Raw genomic sequence first — 22,867 nt, forward strand, 5'->3', positions numbered from 1 at the left:
GGAAGGCTACACTTCTTGTGGATTCAGTCCACTGAAGGAGATTGCTACTGTCAGACGGGGTCCCAGGGACAATAGCAGTGACAAGGATGGGTGCGTGGCATAGTTCCGGGAAGGAGGCGCTGCCTAAGCCGACTCCAAAAGGACCGGGGAGACAGCCCAGGGGCAGAGCGCTGCAGGCTAAGAGCAGCTCACAAGCAGAGGCCTGGCGGTGAGAAGCACCATGCTGAAGGCGGGAGACTGCAAACAGCCAGCATTTTCCCAGAAGAGTTTTCTTACCTTCTCAGAGCAGCTGAATTCAAGATGTTGGATCTTGGCGGCCAATTGTATATTAATCTGTTTTAATCTTAACAGTTGCCGTTCTGATCGTGTCTTAACTGAGATAATTATCCCTGAAAAATAATTGAGGGTCTCAATGATTCTGGTTTCCAGTATAACCACTTAAAAAAAAAGTCTATTATAAATGTATACAGTTTGGAAGATGGTGACAGACAAGTAAAAAACGGTTATCAATAAAGGTATCAGAACTAAGAGGGTCAAATTTTTCATTTCTGAGCTACTCAGTACCTAGTTGTGCAATATTTCTCTTTAGTTCCCATGGGCTGGAAAATCCGTAGAAATAATCACTGACCAGTTGAGCATCAAGCTCCTTAACACAGCTCATTCATGATGGCACCGCTGCTTAGCAGTGTACACAAAACCCACAAAAGTACAAGGCTGGAAATACTCGAGTTTGGTGCTGGGATTGCCACTTTCCTACAGTGGTGGCCATGTTAGTTGTCAGGCGATAACCTAAATCTTGGCTAACAGCGGGGTCATCTGATGGCTCCCAAATGTCCACACCACAGTGGGGATACTGTCTCAAAAGACTGCCACAACGGGGGGATGCTATGCCCCTTTCCAAGGAAGAGTGACAGTATCTGGGCCCGTTAACCCACACATGTGCCTGTGAGGCCCGGGAGCAACAGGCCCTGGTCCCGGCGTTCTTGGTTGTCACACTGGGTCCAGTTTAACCCGGTGTTACTTTTTCAGACCTTTCAGGCCATGCCGCTAAATATGACAGCAATGTGATAATGAGCGTTAGCCAGTCCTATGCTCCGCTACCATTTAGACAAAGTAAATGAACAAGTTCCAGATGGTTTTGGTTTTATCTGCAAAAGCGAATCTCACCAAGGTGTGACAAGAGTAATGGCAGTAACTGTGGCTCATGAGTCCTTTATAATCAGTTGTGGTTTATCTACCTCAGTTGTGCATAAACTCTGTACAGAGTATTTTTCTATTCGATTAATGAAATTATCAATTAGCATAAGCATCTTCGATAGTATCTGAAAAGCTTTTATTTCCTTTGACAGAACCCAAGTGGATGTTCTTCACTTCATGGGCTTTCTTTTAATCACTAGATCTGAACTCACCCCTAAAACCCACAGTGCCCACAGGCAAAGCTGTTCAGATAGCCTCACACGTGAGCAGACATGGCATGGCCCTCCACCTGTGCGGTCTCGCCCCAGCCAGTAGGCTGTGACAGAACCCGCTGTGCCACCAAAGAAAGGAACTCTGTCAGGGCACGGCCTGCTGCAAACGGGCCGCGCTGCTGCTCGCTCACTCCCAACAGACCCACGGCGTATCGTGCTGGGCCCTGGTCTAGCTGGACACTGAAATCACCTGGCAGTACCTCAAAGACAGACACCCTGCCTGGTCTCCACCCCAGGCCTCTGCATCAGTCTCCATTATTTTTAAAAAGTGTTCATTGAAGGTGATTCTGACATAGCAGGTCCATGGGCAGGCGTTTGAGCAACTCTGACTACACTGACAGTTGAACAGTTAACTAGCTGGTGATCACTGTCACCTAAAGTCACAGTCGTCCTGGCTTCCCTGAGACAGAGGCTCCCCACACCAACAGGGCGTGCTCCCGAACAGGGTGTGCGCCAGGAATAGGATTTCTACCTGAAATGTGGTAAAGCAGGATTGTCCCAAGTGTGTTCTCCAGGGCCACAGTCTATAGCACGCGACTAGGTGTTATTTCCCCAGAAAGTGTCAAATCGGTCAGTTTGGAAAACTATGGCAGTTCTCAGAGTCTTCATCATGCAAACGCGTGCTGTGACTTTCTCAAAGGGGTCAGGACCTAACGCACAGCATTTCAGCTTCCCTACACCCCTTCTGGTGTGCCCCTCCCAAAGTGAGATAGGGTTTGATAGGAAACACCAAAGTGAAAACAAAAGTTGCTCCGGGAGCCAAGCTGGAGGGACCAATCAGGGGTGAGTCTAACCCTTTCCACAAACATCTAGTGATCGTAGAAACAGGACCGAAAGGAGAAGGGTAGTTCCTCTCAGAGGACATGGCTCGGTGTCAATTCGTAGCCACAGAGGTGGCGCTGGGACACCAAATCAGACCACTTCACTTTCTTGAGACTGCGGGGAGGAGGAGACAGGAATCGTAATGGAAAGCACCACAGCAGCCTCTGTACCCACTCTCGGCTCCGCCCACTCTCGGCTCCGCCCACTCTCGGCTCCGCCCACTCCCGGCTCCGCCCACCCTCCGTCTCTGCTCGGGAATCCGCGAGCGCAGGGGACCTACCATTGATGATCCGGGCCACTCTCCACAGCCGGAGCAGAATCAGCAGGCCGAGAGCCTCAAACTCGTGCTCACGGAACAGGAGGACAATGTCAAGGATGAAAGAAACTACCACGACGATGGCATCCAGGATTTCAAACTTGTGGTGTAAGAACTCCAAACGGAAGGCATATATTTTAAAGGAAACTTCCATCATAAAGAAGGTCAAGATGGCAATGCTTATGTAGTGGAATAGCTGAAGGAGACAAGGAGGCACAGTGAGAGCAGATCCAGGCTGGTCACAGGTTGGGGCAGGTCACACAGACCAGCTGGCTTCAAGTGCCCCTGCTTGGTCCCCAGAGAGAGATTTCATACACTGACCAATCGAACTCCTGCCAGCACCACGCGCTGTTCTCTGGCTGGCAGTATAGCTGGGAACGCCACAGACAGGGCTCTGCTCTTCCATGGGCAACTGTGTGGTGGCAGCATTGAAAACATCCACCACACCTATTGGCACAGCGATGCCATTGCTAGGAATTTATCCTACGGCTAAGTTCACACGTAGACAAAGGCCTGTTGTGAGGCTATTTACTGCAGCATCGTTTGCAGAACGATAGAACTATCTGTTAGAGGGCACTTGGCAAATGCATCACAGAACCTCCATATGCAGCACTATGCAATTGTAGAAAAGACCCAGGCTGATCCATGTGTATTGATTAGAAATGATCACCAAGGTAGACCGTAAGTGAAGAGTTCCCAGGTCTTGATTTATAAATGCTGGTCTTCACTAACAAAGTGAGCTGGGATGTCATCTCGGGCCTGCAAGCAAGGAAATGCTCAAAGACTAGGGAGTCATGCCAGACACAGCAGTCCATTCCAAGAGGCTCACGGTGACAAAATTTGGGACAATTTGAACATCGAAAAGAATGACTATGATCGTAATACTCTGAATACACACACAAAGACAAACAGACACACACACACACACACACGCAAAATCCCTGAGTCCATAGCAAGTGATATGTGCACACACAGGAAAAAAAAAAGGAAAGCTCTACTTTACAAAAGAATATCAACTACTAGATGTAGAAGGAAAGAGAGAAATCATTGGTTTGCATCCCTCTGTGTACTCACTGCCCAGCCTGTGGATGCTAACTGGGGAAGAAGATTCTTGCAGGGTGCTGAAGTGTCCCTGGGCAGATTATTTGTAACTGCAAAGGGAAAAGTGTCCCTGGACAGCAGAGCAGCCCAGCATTCACGACCTTAATCAAGTGATCTTACAGGGTATCAATAACAGTCGACCCCTGGCCCCATGCGCCACAATATAAAGACAACAGCTCACCAGCGAAGAACTAACTGTACAAGACTCTGGACTAATCTCTAGTTACAGGAAAATACAGAGAATAAAGGGACAACTTAAAGGACTTCTGAGGAAACAGTCTGACAAATCCAGAATGCGGGACACTGTATAAGACGATTGGCTGGACAGTCAATGTCATGAGAAAAAAAAAAAAAAAGGTGAGAAAATATAACTAAATATAACATCGAATGTCTGGATCCTCGTTTGGGAAAAAAGCACTATAACAGACATTCTTGGAATGAATGAGGAAATTTGAATACAAACTGGTTATTAGACATTAAGGAGTAATTGATAATTTTTGAGATGTGATAATGCTATTACGGTTCTGTGGGAGAAAGACCTTGTTCAAAGTATTTAGGGGTGAAGTGTTGTGATGTCTAACTTACTTTCAAATGGTCGGACAAAAATACATGGGTGTGTTCGTGGATATGTCTAGATAAAGCAAATATAGCAAAATGTATAATTGCCTTCTTTTCTTAATAAAAAGTTGAAGAAAAAGAAACGCACAAGACAGTGAATATAGCAGGTATGTTACTGATTCTGTTAAAAAACAGAGAAAAGAAGTTCATCAATGGGAGGAAAGGGACCTCGAGTAGTAAGAAGGATGTTTAATATTTTTTTCCATCCCTTCTATCACTTGAAAAGACATTTTTGCATTATCGGTTGAATTTTGTTTTTAGAAAAAGTGTGTAGGGAGACACTTTTCAGGCCCTGGCCTTCTCCCATGTTCCTGATGACAGGGGCCACATACGGTGCGTTTTTGGTGAGTCCACCGCCCCTTGGGGAAATGTCTGGGGCGGACTCAGGCGGGAACTGTGAATTTGTGGGCACATCCCCCAAGTGGCTCCATGCTAGGGACCACATAGGAACATCTTCAGGAGGAGACAGAGCGTGTCTGCCTCTCGGGGATGGGAAAGTAGCACTGTCCTCTAGAATCCCACGCTCCAGCCCAGTGGTCTGGGTTAACTCAAGAGTCAAGCCATCGGGGGAACTGAGAACGTCTCCTGCTTGTAGTAAATGCTTATCCATAATTTGGAAAGGAAGGCATTTTCTCTGCTCTTTGGCTAAAAGTATCCAGTCAGTCAAACTACTAATAAGGCCTGGCGACTCCAAGGCGAGTGCTGTCTGCACCACTCTGCCCTCTGTCAGTGTGGCTAACGGAAGTGAACCGAATTATAGGGCTGCTGACACCTTACCCTGGGTGCATAGTTGTTCTTGTCAGGCTGGATGATCCTCAGGTCCAGAATCAGCTCGGCCAGCACCAGGAGGGCATCCAGAATGACCAGGCAAATGATGATAACCTGCGGGCCGAGGGAGGAGCAGGAAACCATGAGACATAAGTGGGGACCCTCCTTCCACCTGGAACAGCTGGTTTGGAAACATCTGGGCGAAACCACTGGGGGAAAATGCCAAGGCTGGGAAGCTGCTGCCCACAGCCCGAGCGTCCTGCAGGGGGCCTGCTGGGGGCCAGCTCCTCTCACAGAAGCCCCTCCTTCTGCCGCCTTCCCGGCCTGTCCGCCCCCAGGCAGTGCCCGTCCTAGAGCTGCTCTGTACAGCTCACTGACCCTCGGTCACCGCTTATCTTTCTCTTACTTGCTCACGGCTTCCCAGCATCTCTCAAACCAAATTGCTAATTCCTAGATGGCAAAAAATATATAAGTAATCAAAAAGTTTTGACACGTTTACGTTTTTCCAGTTCTGAGAACTGTTCTCGCCAGGGTAAGCCCAGAACAGATGCTCAATAAATAATTAAGAACACCCAGCCTCAGAGATCTGAGTGGTGGAAGGACCTCCAGGCACTGCCTTCCTCAGCCGGCCCGGTTAAAGCGATATCCGCTATGCACATAAAACAGCTTCCAACCAGAGCTGTGGGACAGCAGCCCCAACACGGGGTGGAGTGAGGAGGGGGCCGGGAGAGGCGAGGGGGACTGGGAAGGGCTATGGGAAAGGCAATCAATCTCATGACCTGCCGGCCGAGGAGGGCAGTGGCGACCAGGCCGGAGTGAGCAGGCGACCTCAGTGATGGTGGTGATCATGGCAACGTCTTGAGGTGGTGACGACTTTGGCGAGGGCGCTAATGGGAAGGATGGAGGTGACGGAGTTCAGGGAGACCCTGGGGATGACGCGGTGGTGGCGGAAACGGCGGCAATGGGAGGAACCCCAGAGGACACTGCTAATCCCTCTCTTCCTTTAGAAATCTTGGACCATCCCTTGCTTCCCTGGGGCCTGCCTCTGACACGCTCAGGTAGACAAATTTGGGCTCTGAAAGTTAATCTGCCGTTATCTTGGCAGTGTCTGCAGTTTCAGGATGAAATTCAACAAGTTCGGGCCTATATAAGAAAGAACTATTAAGTTACAAAATAGTCACAGGGACATAGAGTACACAGCACAGGGGACATAGTCAATAGTATTGTCATGGCCTGTGCAGAGCCAGAGGGGTGATGTAGAGAGCGATCGCTGAGGGGCGGCAGGTCATTTCATAAACCATATAAATGCCTAACCAACGTACTGTAAACCTGACGCTAATATAAATGAAAACGTTTTAAAAATAAAATTTAAAAAAGACTAACAAATCTTTTGACCATTTCAAACTGTAGCTAATTATTTCAGTAATTAAAGTATTTGATGACATGGTTTATTGTGAAAATTGCATGGCAAATTGCTTGGTAATGAAGTTTTTGCACATATCCAAATTCAGTAGCTTAATAAAGAGGCAAGCCTCTGGTGGGTGGGTGGGTCCTTCCTTCCTTCCTTCCTTCCTCCCTCCCTCCCTTCCTTCCATCTTTCCTTCCATCTTTCCTTCCTTCCTTCCTTTCCTTCCTTCCTTCCTTCCTTCCTTCCTTCTTCCTTCCTTCCTTCACTTCCTTCCTTCCTTCCTTCCTTCCTTCCTTCCTTCCTTCCTTCTTTGGTTTTATTTTAGAGCTAAAGGAATCTGATCTAAAACCAAGACACAGAGATATTAAAAACCAACAGAATATTCAGCCATTAAAAGAAATGAAGTCCTGATGCATACTATAACACGGACGAACCAAGAAAACATTATTCTAAGTGAAAGAGGCTGGTCACCAAAGACCATATATATTGTACAATTTCATTTATATGAAATGTCCATAACAGGTAAATCTATAGAGACAGAAAGTAGATCAGTGGTTGTCAGGGCCTAGGGGGGTTACTATTTAATGGGTACCAAACCTCCTTTTAGGGTGATGAAAACATTCTGGAATTAGATAGTGGTGACAGTGGCAAACATTGTGAATAAGCTAAATAAATGCCACTGAACGAATTAAAGTGGTTAACTTCATGTTATATGTATCTCATCTCTAAAGAGACAGATAGACCCAAGGTCACAAAACTACAATGCCTGGGTCCCCACCCCGGCCTCTCTAAACTAACCCCCAAGGCCCTGAATTTACCAGTTCACAAGCAGTTAGCTCTATTTCTGAGGGGAGTCACGCAAATTCTGTGACTTCAGGGAGGCTGGTTAATTTCAAGTCTTCGCCTGGCAGCGATGGCCGTGCCTGCAGCAGAATGCAGTGGTGCAGAGTGTGGGCGGCTACGGGCGGCCAGTCCTGGGCCACCTCCCCCAAGAGCCTGGACCTCAGGGACATCTCTCGATACCGCCGAGCCTCAGCGTTAACTCTAAGCTTCAGTGTCCTCCTGGGGAAAATGAGGTTGGTCATACTTTCCACCCCAGAGCGATGATGGGAGCATCGCATGAGATGACGTGTGGAAGGCGCTGAGCACAGGGCCCAGCCACCGTGAGCCGGTAACAAAAGTGAAGCTCTTCACAGCTATCGTCCCCTGTCCATCCGTGGTTTCCACAGAGGCCCGACACACCCCGTATACTCTCCCTTGGCTGTGCCACCCCATGTGAGAAGCAACAGCAGTTAACCATATATCATGTCACTTTGGCCACCTCAAACGATGGGAACAGGTGGAGAATACATCCAGGAGAGGGACTGCAGAATCTTCTCGTGTGCTGATTCCACTGGCACAGATCAAACCCCTGAACTGGCATCCCTCGCTCCGATGTGGCCTCCTGGCTTCTACTCTGAGACCCTCAACAAATCTGGTCACGTTAGCCCCTCTCATCCACATTTAGAACCCCCGATGGCTGTCCACTGCCCATGGGCAATGCCCTCCTAGTGCCTCCTCTCTTCTCACTATCCACAGGCCACGTGGACCCTTCTCAATTCCTCCAACACTGCAGACTCTTGCCCTCGCAGGCCCTTTGCAAACATGGCCTCCTGCCCCAAAGCCCTGCCCCTCCCCCATCCACAGAGCTCACTCCTGCCCTGTTAGATGAAATGTCACTCCCTCCGCCACACATCTTCTGCCTCCCAATCCTAGATCAGGTCTCCCCTCAACCCCAAAATCTCTGAGCCCCTCCTGTTCCCCTGAAGGGAGCTTCTCTCCACTTATCACCAGCATCTGTCTGGGTGATTTCTGGAACACCTGCCTCTCCACTGAGCATGGCTTCTCCGTGAGTGAGGGCAGGTGTGTGTTCGTCATGCTCGCCGCTGTACCCCTGGCACATAGTAGGTGCTAAAAAACGACTGTTGAGTGAATGAATAAACATCTCTACTTATTTTGCAACAGTCAGTCTTCTTTTTCCCCAGTATGAGTATCTCTGGGGGGCCCCAGCTCAGGGGGAACTTTGTAGTGGCAGGGGTGGGGGAGCATCCAGGGCTCCCCTTGCAGCTGGGAGGAGGCTGGCTCCTTCTTTCTGCTCCTGAAATTGAGGGTTTGGGATTTCAACCCCAACAACTTAATATCACGTTTCCTTTGCTGTCACAGCCACAGAGAGAAGTGAACTGGAAGGCGGGCCGGGTTGTTTGGCCTGCATTTTTTCTCTAAGCCACATAAAAGAGAAAAAGACCAAAATAATTTTTTTTTTTTTCTATGTTACCCTGGAACAAAGTCAGTGATGGGAGTGACAGGGACTGCTTCTCCCTGCTTCAGAAGGGACATTGGGTCTTGGTAGGAATTGGGTTATTTTGGTTTCAGAGGACACCTGCAGCTGGGTCCCCAAAATGGCTTCATTTGAGAGCCGGGATGACAAGGGGCTACGTGCTTCCCTAATGTCCCTGGGCCTCCTGCATTCTCCTGGGATGCAGACACGCTTGTGGACACCTGCTTGCCCACCTCAGGGCTGGGGGTGGGCTTCAGAAAGCTGGCCAGACTCAACCTGCCTTTGCCCTTCAAAATCAGAAGACGTCAGGGCAGGTCTTGAATGCCATAAAAAGTTCTGGTCTCTTTGTTATTTGAAGTTCTCCCCACAACCACACCTGGAGGTCACAGGCACATTAAGCCAGGCGGATGTTTGTGGCATCAGTCCACAAAAGAGACTGAGGCCCCCACGGCAATGAATCTGTGAGGCACGGGACCCTGTTGGCCTTGTTCAACTCAGGGCAGGCATGTCATGTTTGCTGAGTGAATGCAGGAGTGTTTCTTCTGCCTTCAATGTTTACAGTTTAGTTTGTGAGTGCATGTGTGGTGAAATTTGCACAACATAAAATTTATGATTTCAAAGAGCGTAAAGTTCAGTGACATTAAACATATTCTCAAGGTTGTGTAACTAACTTTCACCACTATGTGGTTCCAGAACATTTTTCTCATCCCAAATGGGGGCCCTGTATCCATCAGCAGTCACTGCCCCTTCTTCCTTCCCTCCAGCTTATGATAACCGCCAATCTGCTTTCTGTCTCTAGGGTTTACCTATTTTGGACGTTACATACAAACAGAATCACGCAATATATGATTTTTGGTGACTGGCTTCTGTCACTCAGCATCGTGCTTTCAAGGTTCATCCACATTGTGGTGTGTGTCAGGGCTCCATTCCCGTTTAGGGCTGAGTGTGGATAGACCCCATTTTGCTTATCCTTTATCAGCTGATGGACCTTTGACTTTTCGATGATGATTTATTTAATCTCTGACGACATGGGACCCGCCCAGTGTACCCGCTGCTGTATGGGTACCTGGCACATGGTCGTACTCTGGGGACACCTGCACAGTGAATGAGGCAGTGGCAGAGAGCCGCCCCACCCTGGCCTCGTGACTTTCAGCTGAGGGCTCTGCCCGCCCCCACCATGGGCACCCGGGGCCGCTGCCCACCTACCTGAAACCTGTGGGAGCTGAAGAGCTTCCTCAGCGTGCTCCTGAAGTCGAGGGGCCGCTTCGGCGTGGAGACAGGGGCTGCAGTTGGGTTGGCAGCTCTGCCCTCCTCGCCCGAGGCCGGTGTTGCTGGTGGCTGCTCCTCCTCCTCCTCCTCCTCTTCCTCGTTCTCCCATTTCTCGTAGTTGACGTTCCAGGCATGGTAGTCATCCCCAACGACGGTGAAGTGCTTCAAGAACTTGCTCATCCTCTCAGCGGGAGCCACCTTGGCCCTGCGGGTGACTGCCTGAAGGAAGGGCACAGTGAGCACTCAGGCAGGGTGGCCCTCGGAGCCCATCCAGACCATGCAGACCCCCACGTCTCTCTGGCAGGGAGCAGGGCCGCAGCTGGAGAGGGCCGCAGGGGTGAAGCAGCCCCAGCGCTCAGAGCACCGTGCGAGCAGAGACTGTGAGGTCACGGTGGTTTCTGGTGCTTTTATTTTTGGAATCTAGGTTCTTAGTGCCGGTGAGGCAACAGGAAACGCCAGACCCCATCAGGCCTATCGCTGTAGTCTGGTTGGTAGTAACCGACGGAATTGGTACTGCAGCTCAGTCACAAAATACCCACCACAGGCCCACGTGTAAAGCCCAGAAGAGCGGACCTATGGTTCATAAGCATCGCCATCTGAAAAACCGGAGGTGAGAGTCGGTGGGGAGGGGTAAGCCAAAAGTAAAAGTACCCACAGTTTCACAGAAAAGCGAAGGCCTGCCCCCCTTCACATCACAGCTCAGTCCTTGAAAGGTGAGCAGCAAACAGATTTTTCCTAAGTTCAGCCAGCACTGTTTTAGATACCCCATGGTCAATTGTTTAAAGACTGATGACTTCAAAGCAAAAAAACCAAATAATTCTCCCCACTTTCCCCAGGTAATAATTGTTTTATGGAGTTCAATAATGAAATCTTTCAGGTATGGGTACAAGAAAAGGCAATATGATCAATGGAATAGGAAAGGAGAGCCCAAAGCAGACCCCGGTTCCTCTGGGAACCTGGATGTCATGTTGGTGGCAGTCCAGACCAGTGGGAAAAGGCTGGAGAGGTTAGGACATCTATCTTTCTCAATTAAAAAAATAAATAAATAAAGTAAATAAAAGACTCCTCCCTCACACCACACACAGAATAAATTTCAGATGCATTAACATTAACATACATAAATGTATTCTTATAAAACTCTCCAAGTCTTAGAACAAAATACAGGCAAGTGTCTTTATGGTCTCAAGATAGGGAAAGATTGCTTAAATAAGACACAAAACACTAAAGATATAGACTCAACTCATCAAAACTAAAAGCTTTTATATCATACACACATACACACACAAACACACACCCCCCCGCCCACAAAGACACACTGCAGATTGGGAATAAGTATCTGCAATGTACCTAATAGACAAAGATTTAGTATCCAGAATATATAAAGAAATCTTACCCCCAAAAGATAACTCCATGGGAAACTAGGTAATGGATATTAATAGGCAGGTCCCTTAAGAGGAAACCCAAATGGCCAAGACACTCGACTTCACTAGTCCTCAGGAAAATGCAAATGGAGGTAACAACCACACACCTTTCACTCTTTAGATTGGTCAAGAATTTGAAAGTCTGCAATGGCAAATATTGGTGATGGTGTGAAGCAATGGGGTCTCTTGAACACTGAAGATACAAACACACACTGGCACCACTATTTTTTTGGAATGCAATATGGTATTGTTTTGTTAAGATGAAGTTGTCCATATCTTTCTTAGTGATTAGTGATTCTGTCCCCGGATAGGCACCAAAGAAAAATTCGCCCACGTGTGCTTGAATCAGTGACATGTTCAAGAATGTTCACTGTAAATGTTCACCTAAGTAGTGGGAGATGAATCTCCTCTATTCATGTGATGGAATACTATACAGCAGTTAAAAAGAAGGAACTGTGTCTCTTTGCATCACGGAGGACAACACTGGTACTCGCTCTGTAGCACTGAACACAGTAGATCGCTCCTTTCTTCAAACATTTCTCTCATTGGCTTCTGGGAGTCCACACTCTCCTGATTTTCCTCCTGCCTCAATGGTTCCTTCTTGCCAGTCTGGCTTGCTGGATGTCTTAAGACGAAGACCTTGAATTTAAGTATTGGCATTCTCAGGGCTCGGGCCAATGACTCCCTCTTTTCTCCGTACTAAGTTCTTAGGGGGTCTCATTCAGCAGCATGATATGTAAATACTATTCCAAATCCCAGTCTCTCCCCTGAACTCCAGATATGGTACCCAATTGTTTACAGCAGCAGTCCCCAACCTTTGTGGCAGCAGGGACCGGTGCTCCTATGAGAATCTAACGCCTGATGATCTGAGGTGGAGCTGAGGCGGTGATGCTAGTGTTGGGGAGCGGCTGCAAACACAGATGAAGCTTCGCTGGCTCGCCCACCCTTCACCTACGGCTGTGTGGCCTGGTTCCTAACAGGCCATGGACCGGTACCGGTCTGCGGCTCAGGGGTTGGGGACCTCTGATTTATAGGACATCACCCTTAGTTATCTAATAGCTACCTTACACCCAAGCATGTCCAAAGCAGGATTATTCATTCATCACTCAAACCTTCTCTTTTTCAGTTTATGGCATTTCATTTGTCTGTTTCCTTAGGCCAGTGACTCTGGCATCATTCTTGATCCTCCTTTCTCTCACTCTCAAACACCTGCCTAACAGTAAATTTTGTTGGCTCTACCTTTAAATTACATTCCCAGTAAGGCCAGTACTCCCGTCTACATTGCTATTATCTGGTTCAAACCATTCCTCCCCTGCCCTCTCTTGCCTGGATTACTGCAGCAGCCTCCCCGCCTCCTCCCTGTATCCACGCTCCATACGGCAAGCAGAAAGAACTTATTAAACATAAATGCGATAACGTCATGTCCTTCCTTGAAACCCTCAAATGTTTCAGCACCCCTAGCTCCTCTTCCTGATCCCAAGTAAATCCAGTGCCTGTTGGAATTCTCTTCCTCCTGGCTTACTCGCACCTTCTCTCAGGTCAGGCCTCTGCTCAAATATCACCTCTTCTGAGACCTTGTCCGGTCACCCTCCCCCAGTCACACTGCATTCCCCTTACCTGGCTTCATTTTTCTTTATTGCACTTATTGCTGCTGACGTTATATATGTACTTGTTTATATGTTTATTATCTGCCTCCCCAGCTAGACTCTAAGCTCCATGAGAGTAGGACTTTTTCCATCTTGTGCAACTGTCCACCCAGTGCCTTGCACACAAAACACTCAAATATTTAAGTGACTAAATGAATACAGCAATGTGGACAAATCTTTAAAATTATTTTGAGTATAAAAGGAAGATATGGAAGAGCATTAACAATGTAATACCACTTAACCCATTTCCCATTCGCCCCAAGAACACTCGCCGGTAGTGCTTGGGGCTGCAGCATTTACCCCGAGATAATTCATGGATTACAGTCCAAACCTCACCCCCCCCCAAAGTTTGCCACAAAATATCTCACTTTCATTATTATTTTCACATTGCTCTAGTGTATCGATAGTCTTTGGAAACAAAGTAAAAATTTAAAAATACATGCAAAATATTACTATGTACTGCTCTTGGATTGTGTAAAAATGGGAGTGTAAACATACAAAAGACTGGGATTTCTGCTACTGACCATGACAGAGTAACTGGTATAAATAGCTATAAAACTGGATAAAATCTGTGAAAGTTACTGTGATCCCGAGAGAAAAGAAACATATGGGATGAGCACCACAACTGCCTTGGCTTTCTGCCTAGAGGTACTTTCTGGACTGTGGAGGCACAGATTATAGAGTTCAGGGCTACTGAGCCTCCCTCAGGAATGTGCATGGCAGAGAAAAGGAATCTGTGCAAAGAAGGAGCTCCAAATTTGGAGTTCGGCTGAGTCTTAAACTTCACATGTGCAGAGCAAGACTTCACGAGGCAGGACAAATTACAAGTTTGAGGGGGAAAAAAAGACTCTTGGAGAACTGTGAGCTGAATAACTAGCATAGACTACACAGGGCTGAGTGGGGAGATCTGTGAATTCCAAACAGCCACAGTGAGAGATCTCACTGAACACCGAGCATTCAGCAGGAATTCTAGAAAAGCCATGCTTATCAGTAAAACTAATCTAGCCCTACAGTTAGGGCTAGGTTAAGCCCATCCCAGCTAAGCCTGGAAAAGATCAAGCTGATCCCCAAGTAAATCAAGTGTCTGTTGGAACAAAACTCAATATTCCATTAGGGAAGAGAGCAAAATACAATCAATGACATAACATTCATAATGTCCAGCATATAATAAAAAATTACTAGACAAAAAAATAAGCAGAAAATGCGGTCATAACCAGTTAAACAAATTAGCTTCTTAGCTCGAAATGGACAGAGATAATGGAATTGGCCAACAAAGACCTGAAAATGACTTGAAAATAGTTATATAAACATGTTCAAGGGTTTCAAGGAAAACACGAACTTAATAAAGAATAGAGAATCTCAATAGAGAAATGGAAACTATAAAAGAGATACGAATGCAACCTAAATGTCCATCAACAGGTGATTAGATAAAGAAGTAATGGTTCATATATACAATGGAATATTACTCAGCCATTAAAAAAATGAAATCCTACCATTTGCAATGACATGGATGGACCTAGAGGTTATTATGCTGAGTGAAATAAGTCAGACAGAGAAAGATAAATACCATATAATTTCACTTATATACGGAATCTAAGGAACAAAAAGAACAAACTAATCAAAAACAGACTCACAACTATAGAGAATAATCCAGTGACGGCCAGAGGGGAAAGAGTATCGGGAGGCTGGGAGAAAGGAGTTAAGGGTTAAAGAAGTACAAATTAGTAGTCGATAGATGGTCACGGAGATGGGAGCATGGCACAGGGAATGCAGTCGGCATTAATGTAATGGCTATGTGGAGAGCCAGAGGAGAGAAACAGCAATTAGGGGGATCGTTTTATAAACTATATAAGCGTCTAACCCATGTACTATATACTTGAAACTAATAATAAAATAAAATTTAAAAACAAAAAAAAATAAGAGATACGAATGGATACTTTAAAACTTAAATATACATACATAAAATGAAAAAGCTGATTAGATGCTATAAGAAAGAAAAATCGTTGAACTTAAAGACACAGTAATAGAAAATATCTAGTGGAAGGATGGATAGAATAAGGCTAGGGGAAAAAAAAACAATGGAGCCTTCGAGACAATATTAAGTGGTCTAACATATAGGTACCTGGAGCACCAAAGGAGATGAGAGAGATTAGGCCATATATATACTTGGAGAAATAATGGCTGAAAACAATCTCTAAATTCGAAGGAAAAATATAAACATGTAGATCCAAGAAGCTCAATGAACACCACGAGGACAAACATACAAAAGAACGAACCGGAAGGAGATAGCAACCTCAGGACAGTGGCTATCTCAGGACAGGATAAGGGCTGAAAATGGAGGAAGTCAAAAAAAGCTCGGCCTCCTTCTGAAAAACATTTTTTTAAATTACAAAAAAGATTTGAGGAAAATATGACAAAATGTTAATAGCTGTCAACTCAGGATGATATTTACCTGAGCATATGATATTTTTATTTTTATATTTTTACGTTTTCAAAGTAAAATGAAACAATCTTTCTCCATTAATATGCCTTTGGATGCATGCTCAGATCGTTTTCATCATAGATTTCCTGAGCTCAGGAAAGGTTAGCGTCCAAATAAATTACCTAGCCTGACTGCCCCGCTCTTTCAAGGTGAGAGCATTTCAGGGCTGGGCAGCTGTGATTTCTTCAAGGTCACAGTACACTTAGGACTAGGACTCAAGTTCTTGGGCCCAGTTCTTTCTTCTGTGCTTTCTTCTGTTCTGAGGTGCCCTGAACATTTTCAAGCTCCAAATTAATCAAAGAATACCACCTCTTTCATAAGCCTCCCCTGAACTCCAACATTTTCTCGTTAAAGGGTCCGGAGACTGTGGGGTGAGGTTACAGGTGGTGCGTGTGGAGGTGGTAGTGCCCCAAAATGCTACATCAGGCATCCGTGGTTTGAACTCCAGGCTGCCTCCCCTGCCCCGTCTTCCATGTTGTTCAAGTACCTTGGGAGCCCCCTGATTTGATACTTCTTCAGATGCTAAGGGGCCTAAGGAGAGCTTATGCACTGACTGCATAACCTCCCGCGAGGGAACCTTCCGGTTCTTTCCCCACCCGTGATCCTGGGGCCTGTCTGGCTCTTTTCTCCCCACGCCATTCACTTTCGCCTCTACCACCACCCTGGTCCAAGCCTTCATCCTGTCACCCAGAAGACTGTGATGGCCTCCTTACAGATCTCTCCTTTGACCCAATTCTAGCACATTCTGTACCCAGAAGCCTGAGTGGGTTTCATAAGCCCTCACCTCTGACCACAGCATCTAATCATGCCCCTTCCCTGCCTTTTGCTCTTTGAATAAACATTTGAGATCCTTCACAGGATGTCTGTGACCCGGTGGGGTTTGGCCTTATTTCCCTCCCCACAACCTGACCTGCTCCCCATGCTCCAGCTGTGCTGGCTGCCCTCTGTCCCCAAGTGTGCCACACTCCCCCCTCTGAGCCTCACACAGCCTCTCCCCTTAACCCGGAATGCTCCTCTCCCCGCTCTGGCCTTGGGTCACTCTCACTCATGCTTGAAGCCTCGGCTGAAATGCCCCTTCCTCAGAGAGGCCCTCCTTGACCCCTAAAATCTAAATCGGACCCCGTCTCAATTTTTTTTTCTTTTTTCTTTTTTTATGGTGACATTGGTTAACGAAATCCGGTATCCTTCTCAATTTTATAACCTCTCTTTATACTCTACTTTTCCTAAAAGAGGCCTCATCACAATTTCTAACTAGAAAACATTTTGGTGCAGCTGTTTATTTATTACTTATCTCTCTGCATCAGCATTTAAACTCCACGAAGGCAGGGTCTTTGTCCCCTGAGTCACATGTGGCACCTGACCTAGAGCAGAAGCCCATCAAGCACCTGTTGGCTGAGGGCACTAGTACCCTGTCTCCCACGAGGGGCTGCAGCTTATCTGAGGTAAGACCCTTCCCCTTTGCCCAGGTCCCCGGGCTGGCCTAGTGCCAAGCCTCCAGGTGGCTACTGGCCATAATTTCAACCTAAAATACCTCATTGGCAGATGGAAACCTCCTGTTCTAGTTCTCAGTATGGTGAGAGCCTCAGGGTGTTTTGCAAAAACCACATTTATATTTTACAGGAGAGGAAATTTTTCTTTCTGAAACCTTGTGACTAGTCAAGAAGCAGGTTTGAGTAATTTGGGATGAAAATATTTACGGCACCCAGCAGAGCAGAAAACAACTCTGGTTTTAAGTCAAAAACCTTTCATTCCAGAAGCAGAAACGTTCCAGAAAAGGGCAAAGACATAGCTGATCACGGAAACGTGGGCCTCGCAGCCTCACATCCCACCCGCCCTGCTAGAAACAACAGAAGGACTGACTCGGCGAGTCGCACAGGGTTCAACCTCAGTGCCTGGCCCGGAGCAGCTCCTCCACAAGTGACGGCTATTCTCACCATTCTTCAACAACAAAAACTCTCATCTCCACTCCTCCAACTTCATCTCTATCCGTGGATACCTCACGTCTCTGCTTCCCTGCCCGCAGCTGGCCTCTGCAACCCCCAGACTTTTCAATCACATGAACCAATATGTGGCTTAAGTCTAGTCTTCGTTGGGTTGTTTCTGTCACTTGCAACCCCGAGCATCTAGACCAGCAGAGTCTCTGGCACTGAACAGGCCCCCATCTCTATCCCTCTTGCATTAACCCTTGCTGACCCACTCTATCCTGACGCTACTCTCTCTGGGGTCACCTTTCCATATCAAAGACCACCCCTGTGGTTCCCACTCGGTGACGGTACTGCATCCTCTCACACGGCTGACTCAGTTCTTTTTCGCAGTCTCGTCTCTTGATTTTTCTATCTCTGGCTGCCCTTCTCAGAGTCCTTTACGCTGTCCCTGTCCCCACACCAACTGAAGTCCCCTAGACCTGACCCTGTCCCGGTGCAGGGTGACTCGCCGCCTTTGGTGGTCTCAACGCACTTGTGTTCTCAGTGCTGCTCATGTTCAAATCAGGGTCTGTCTCCACCTGGATGTCTGGTATTCCGCCAGGTCGCCGGTGTGCTGTGACGCAGACCGAATGCATTTCTTATCTGTTCCCCGCCATACCCACCGTCTTCCATTCATTCCCTAGGGCAGGGCGTCACATCTACCTTGCTGCCCAAGCCAAGAGCCAATGCCCACCCTCGGCTCCTCTCTCCCTTGGGCTCGTCAGTGTGACCTCCCACACACTGCTCACGCTCCTCCTCCTTCTCCATCTGACCCCTTCCTTCCCCTGGGAAGCCCACACCAGCCTCCTCCCTCGGCCTCCTGCCTCCCATTCTCTCCCCACCCACCGCAGTGGCCAGCGTCACCTTTCTCCAGTGCCAACCTCGCTGTGTCCCTGCTGCCACCTACCCCCCACCACCTCATAACCTCCAGTTCCCCAACCCCCGCCTTCGGGACCAAGCCAGAGGGGTCCCCCGTCTCCTCCCTGCCTCCACCATTCTCCACCGTACAGAATGCCTCCCGGTTCTAGAACAAACTGCACTTTCTCTTGCTTCTAGGACTTTGCACGCTGTCCCCACTGTCTGGAATCCCCTCTGCCTGTCTCACCCTCGTTCTTTCAGGCTTCACAGACGTCTAGATTTGATCTCCCCTGGGAGGCCTTCTTTAACCGCCGCCCGCTGGGCGAGGGCCACTTACTAGTGAGCACTTTGAACGGGGAGGGCGGACACTCTCCCTCCCTCGGTCACAGAGAGAGGCTCAAGGAATAGCTAATGACTGAATTAACGAAAACCGGCAGGAGCGACCCCCTCAAAGAGAAATGAATTGCCTACTTCTCTTTAACACGTGACGGGTAAAATTACTAGCTGGGAGAAAGAGGGGAAAATGAGAAAAACAGACTTAGAAGAGATGAAGAAAAAAATTGGCCTCACGAATGCCTATTTTTACAGGCTCCGAGGCTGCCGTCTGTAGGAGGGGGAAGTCCCTATTTCATGGTCATCAGGCAATCACAGAAAATGGCACTTTTTAAGAAAGTCAGCCAATTCAGCCAATTCCCAATTCCCAGGGCCCAATGTCCCTTAAGTCCCCATTTCCCCCCTCCCCCAAGAACTTATTTTTGGGATCCGATGTGGTCATTAATCAACACCTCCACTTCCAAACGCTAACAAGCCACAACAGCCGTGATATCTATTGTTACTGATTATTACATTAGTTGTTATATTAACACACCACTAAGTTCTTTAAATGCGCTATTTCATTTAAATTCCTAACAACCCTCTGAGGTTGAGGTCATCATTTTGGGTCTTGGTGAGGGAGGTGACATGTTCACAGACATGCACTTGGAAAATGACAGAGCCGAGATCTGACACCTATGCCGTGTGACTCGGAGCCCACGCGTTAGAACTCATGGCCGAGAAGAAGCCAGGCAGCTGCTGACTGGACAGCTGCCCGCTAGGAGGGTGTAATGGGTTGCACTGTGGCTGTCCCAAAATTCATGTCCACCTGGAACCTCAGAACATGATCTTACTTGGAATATGGATCTTTGCAGATGGAATTAGTTAAAGATCTTGAGATGAAATCATCCTGGATTTAGGCTGAGCCCAATCCAACGACCCGGTGTCCTTATAAGAGGAGAAGACACACAGACAATCCCCTGAGGAGGTGGAGACGGTGACTGCAGTGACGCATCTACAAGCCAAGGCACACCAAGGACTGTCGGCAACCGCCCGAAGCTGGGAGACAGGGAAGCACAGACCTTCCCTCGGGAACTCCAGGAGGAGCCAACCCTGCCGACACCTTGATTTTGGACTCCTAGCCCCCAGGACTGAGAGAATACATTTCTGTTGTTTTAAGATTCCCAGTTTGTGGTCATTTGTCATGACAGCTCCAGGAAATTAATACAGAGGCCATGTGCCCAAGTCGGCTTATGATCCCCTGGAGTAAGCGAGCTCTTTCTGAGGTCACAAAACCACCTGAATGAAGCCTTCTTCTATAGCCGATCTGGGTAGCAGCTGCTGCTTTTTGCTCACAGCTTACAGGCCACCCCCACTCCCACTGGCTCTCCCTTGAGGCTTATAACAGTCCTGAGAAGTAGGCAGTCTTTCCATTCTGCAGAAGGGAAAACTGAGGCACAGGAGGAGAGACCAATTGTCCAAAGTTACACGGTGTGGCAGGTGGACAGAGGTATAGGGAAGGAGACACTGCTGTAGGCCACCTGGAGGACATGTAAATGGGTATGCCCTTTTTAGGTGAGCAATCGGGTAGTTTCTTTCATCTTTTGAAAATATGAGTCTCTCTAATGTGCCAGGCATGGGAGTGAAGAAGGAGATAAGCCTTAAACCAGTTTCTATCAAAATTTAAAGTGTCCCAAATCATATGACCTGGCAAGGTGACTCACACGAGCACACGGATGCTCGCTGCAGTCCTGCTACAACAGCCCAAACCTGGAAATGACCTCAGAGGCCATCGTTAAATACACGATGGCAGACCCACGATGCAGAATACTACACGTAGAAGGTAAGAATGCAGTCAGCCCGTGTACCCACAGGCACTCGCATAGAAAGGTGTCCTTGATCTACAGGTAAGTAAAAACCGGCATGTTTCAGACTGGAATATACCGTATAATTCCACTTTGGTTAAAAGCAGGTAAAAATCAACGACCCAAACCAAATGGTTATCTCTGGGAAGGGAGTGGACTTGGAGGGTGACGAGAAAGTTTCAAAATGTTTTTCTATTGGGTTTTACCACAAGAAATAGTCATTTTTGGAGGCAGATCCATCCTGCAGAGAATTGAGGGGTGAATGAAGTATTTGGGGGAAGGGAAGGAAGGAGAATGAATATATATACGCATACATACCCAATACATACATAACTGGAATCTCTGAATAGGGAAACCAAAGGAACAGAATAGTTTAAGATATAACTCAAGAAAACTTTACTGAAATAAAAGACTAAAAAATTACTGTTTTTGTAGGTCAAAACTGGTAGAAATGGACAATTTCATGTGATTCAACCTGATATATACTAGTCTAGTTTGCTGTTTTAATTTCTTATACTGAGAATCTGTTTATGTAGAATTTTTTTAAAGAAACAAACAAACAAAAAACCATAAGTGGTAAAGTCAATATATGAATTCAAGTCTACCGGCTAATTAGGGGGAAATATAGCAGAAAAGCTGGATTTTTAAAGCAGAAAGAATAATGATATTGTAAGAGGTGGAATCAAGGTTCTGAGATGCAATCTCCTCCTGCTTAGCAGATGGGGAAACTGAGGCTCTGTAACATGGCAACCGCCACTAGTCAGTGCACAGTTCATGGACGTGCACCTGGGTCTCTTGTCTTCTGGTTCAGGGGGTCCTAAGACACACCCAGGCAAGATCAGAAGTGGCCTCCAATCCCTGCCTTCCCTCTCTCCCCCGCGGCCCACTCGTCCCTAAGCCCAGTGCATTTTAGCATCTAAACGACCCTGGAATCGATGTCTACTTCTCCCATCCTCTGCCACCACCCTGGCCCTGCCTCATCCTCTCACAAAGAAGACATCCCAGCTCCTTGCTGCTCTCCTCGTCACTCTTGCATTCTCAGAGGCAGCTAGACAGCACTTCTTGAGACATAACCATGTCACTCCCCGTGCAGAAAAAGCCTGAGGCTGCTGTCCTTAGGAAGGCCTGCATGGCTCTTGGCTGGTACCCGGAAACTTGGGATTTGGAGAGGGTTCCCTCCGTGCCCTGATGGAGAACAGCTCGCTGTGCTTATACTGTCTGTATAAACAAAGCGTTTTATGGTAAACACCTGCTCTCCTTCCATGAGTCTGGAATTCTTATAAGCACTGGGCAGAAGGTGCCTGTGTGCCCAGCCCCCAGTGAAAACCTTGGGCACTGAGTCTCTAACAAGTTCTCCTAGTTGCCAACATTTCACACGCATTGTCACAACCTACTGCTGGAGGAATTAAGTGTGTCCTGTGTGACTCCACTGGGAGAAGGCTCTGGAAGCTGGAGCCTGGCTTCCTCTGGATGTCACCTCATGTACCTTTTCCCTTTGCTGATTTTAATTTGTGTCTTTTTGCTGTAATAAATCTTAGCCATGAGTCAAACTGCATGCTGAGTCCTATGTGCCTTCCTAGCGAATCACTGAATCTGGGGGTGATCTTGGGGACCTCTGACACACTCCCTTACTTAAAGCTCTTCTTCGGCTTCCTGCCGCTCTTAAAAATAAAGACCTAAGTGCCTTGCAGAGGCCCACGCCTATTCTGCATGCTGTGTCCTCTGCCTATCTGACCTCACCATTCGCCACCCTCTGCTCTGGCCAGACTGTCTCCACTCGGCCCCCTGTACTTGACAGGTTCCTTTAACCACAGGGCCTTTGCACACTTTTCTCTGCCTAAAATTCCCACCCCTTTTCCACCTTGTCATTTACCTTCTTTTCTTTCCCCCTTCATGAGATCTCCCTCAAGTATCCCCGGTGCAGGGTGAGCAGTTACCTCCCCCGCCCCTTCACCCCAGCCCCGCCCCCTCGCTGTCACTCGAGGCCCTACACTACTCCCCTGTGGAGTCAGGTCCACCTGGGTGTGCCACTGCTGGAGTCTGTCGCCCCCATCAGGACAGAGACCAGGTGGGCTCCTGCTCGTGCCCTATCCTGTATCCGGCTGACTGTAGTTTCCCACTAAGCATGCCTGGAGGGTTGACAGCATCCCTGGCTGGAAGACTCCCAGCAATAAGCTCAGGGACCCCAGCACCACGCCCCACCCTAGCCCCTGGGGATTTGTGTTCTGAGG

The 22,867-nt window shown here is 47.7% G+C and overlaps 1 protein-coding gene across 3 annotated transcripts in view; it reads right to left on the reverse strand.

Annotated features, from left to right (window-relative positions):
• HVCN1 (hydrogen voltage gated channel 1) overlaps positions 1 to 22,867 on the reverse strand; it is a 32,256-nt gene that overhangs the window by 1,906 nt on the left and 7,483 nt on the right. For all 3 annotated transcript variants that reach the window (XM_039879438.1, XM_039879439.1, XM_039879440.1), the window contains 4 exons: positions 10,026 to 10,307; positions 5,104 to 5,208; positions 2,572 to 2,803; positions 277 to 389 (listed from right to left, as the gene is read on the reverse strand). In XM_039879438.1, coding sequence (XP_039735372.1) covers positions 277 to 389; positions 2,572 to 2,803; positions 5,104 to 5,208; positions 10,026 to 10,307 — 732 coding nt within the window. The remainder of the gene's footprint in view (positions 1 to 276; positions 390 to 2,571; positions 2,804 to 5,103; positions 5,209 to 10,025; positions 10,308 to 22,867) is intronic.

The sequence above is a fragment of the Pteropus medius genome, unplaced genomic scaffold, assembly GCF_902729225.1.
Source record: "Pteropus medius unplaced genomic scaffold, Ma_sr-lr_union100, whole genome shotgun sequence".
NCBI classification, from domain to species: domain Eukaryota; kingdom Metazoa; phylum Chordata; class Mammalia; order Chiroptera; family Pteropodidae; genus Pteropus; species Pteropus medius.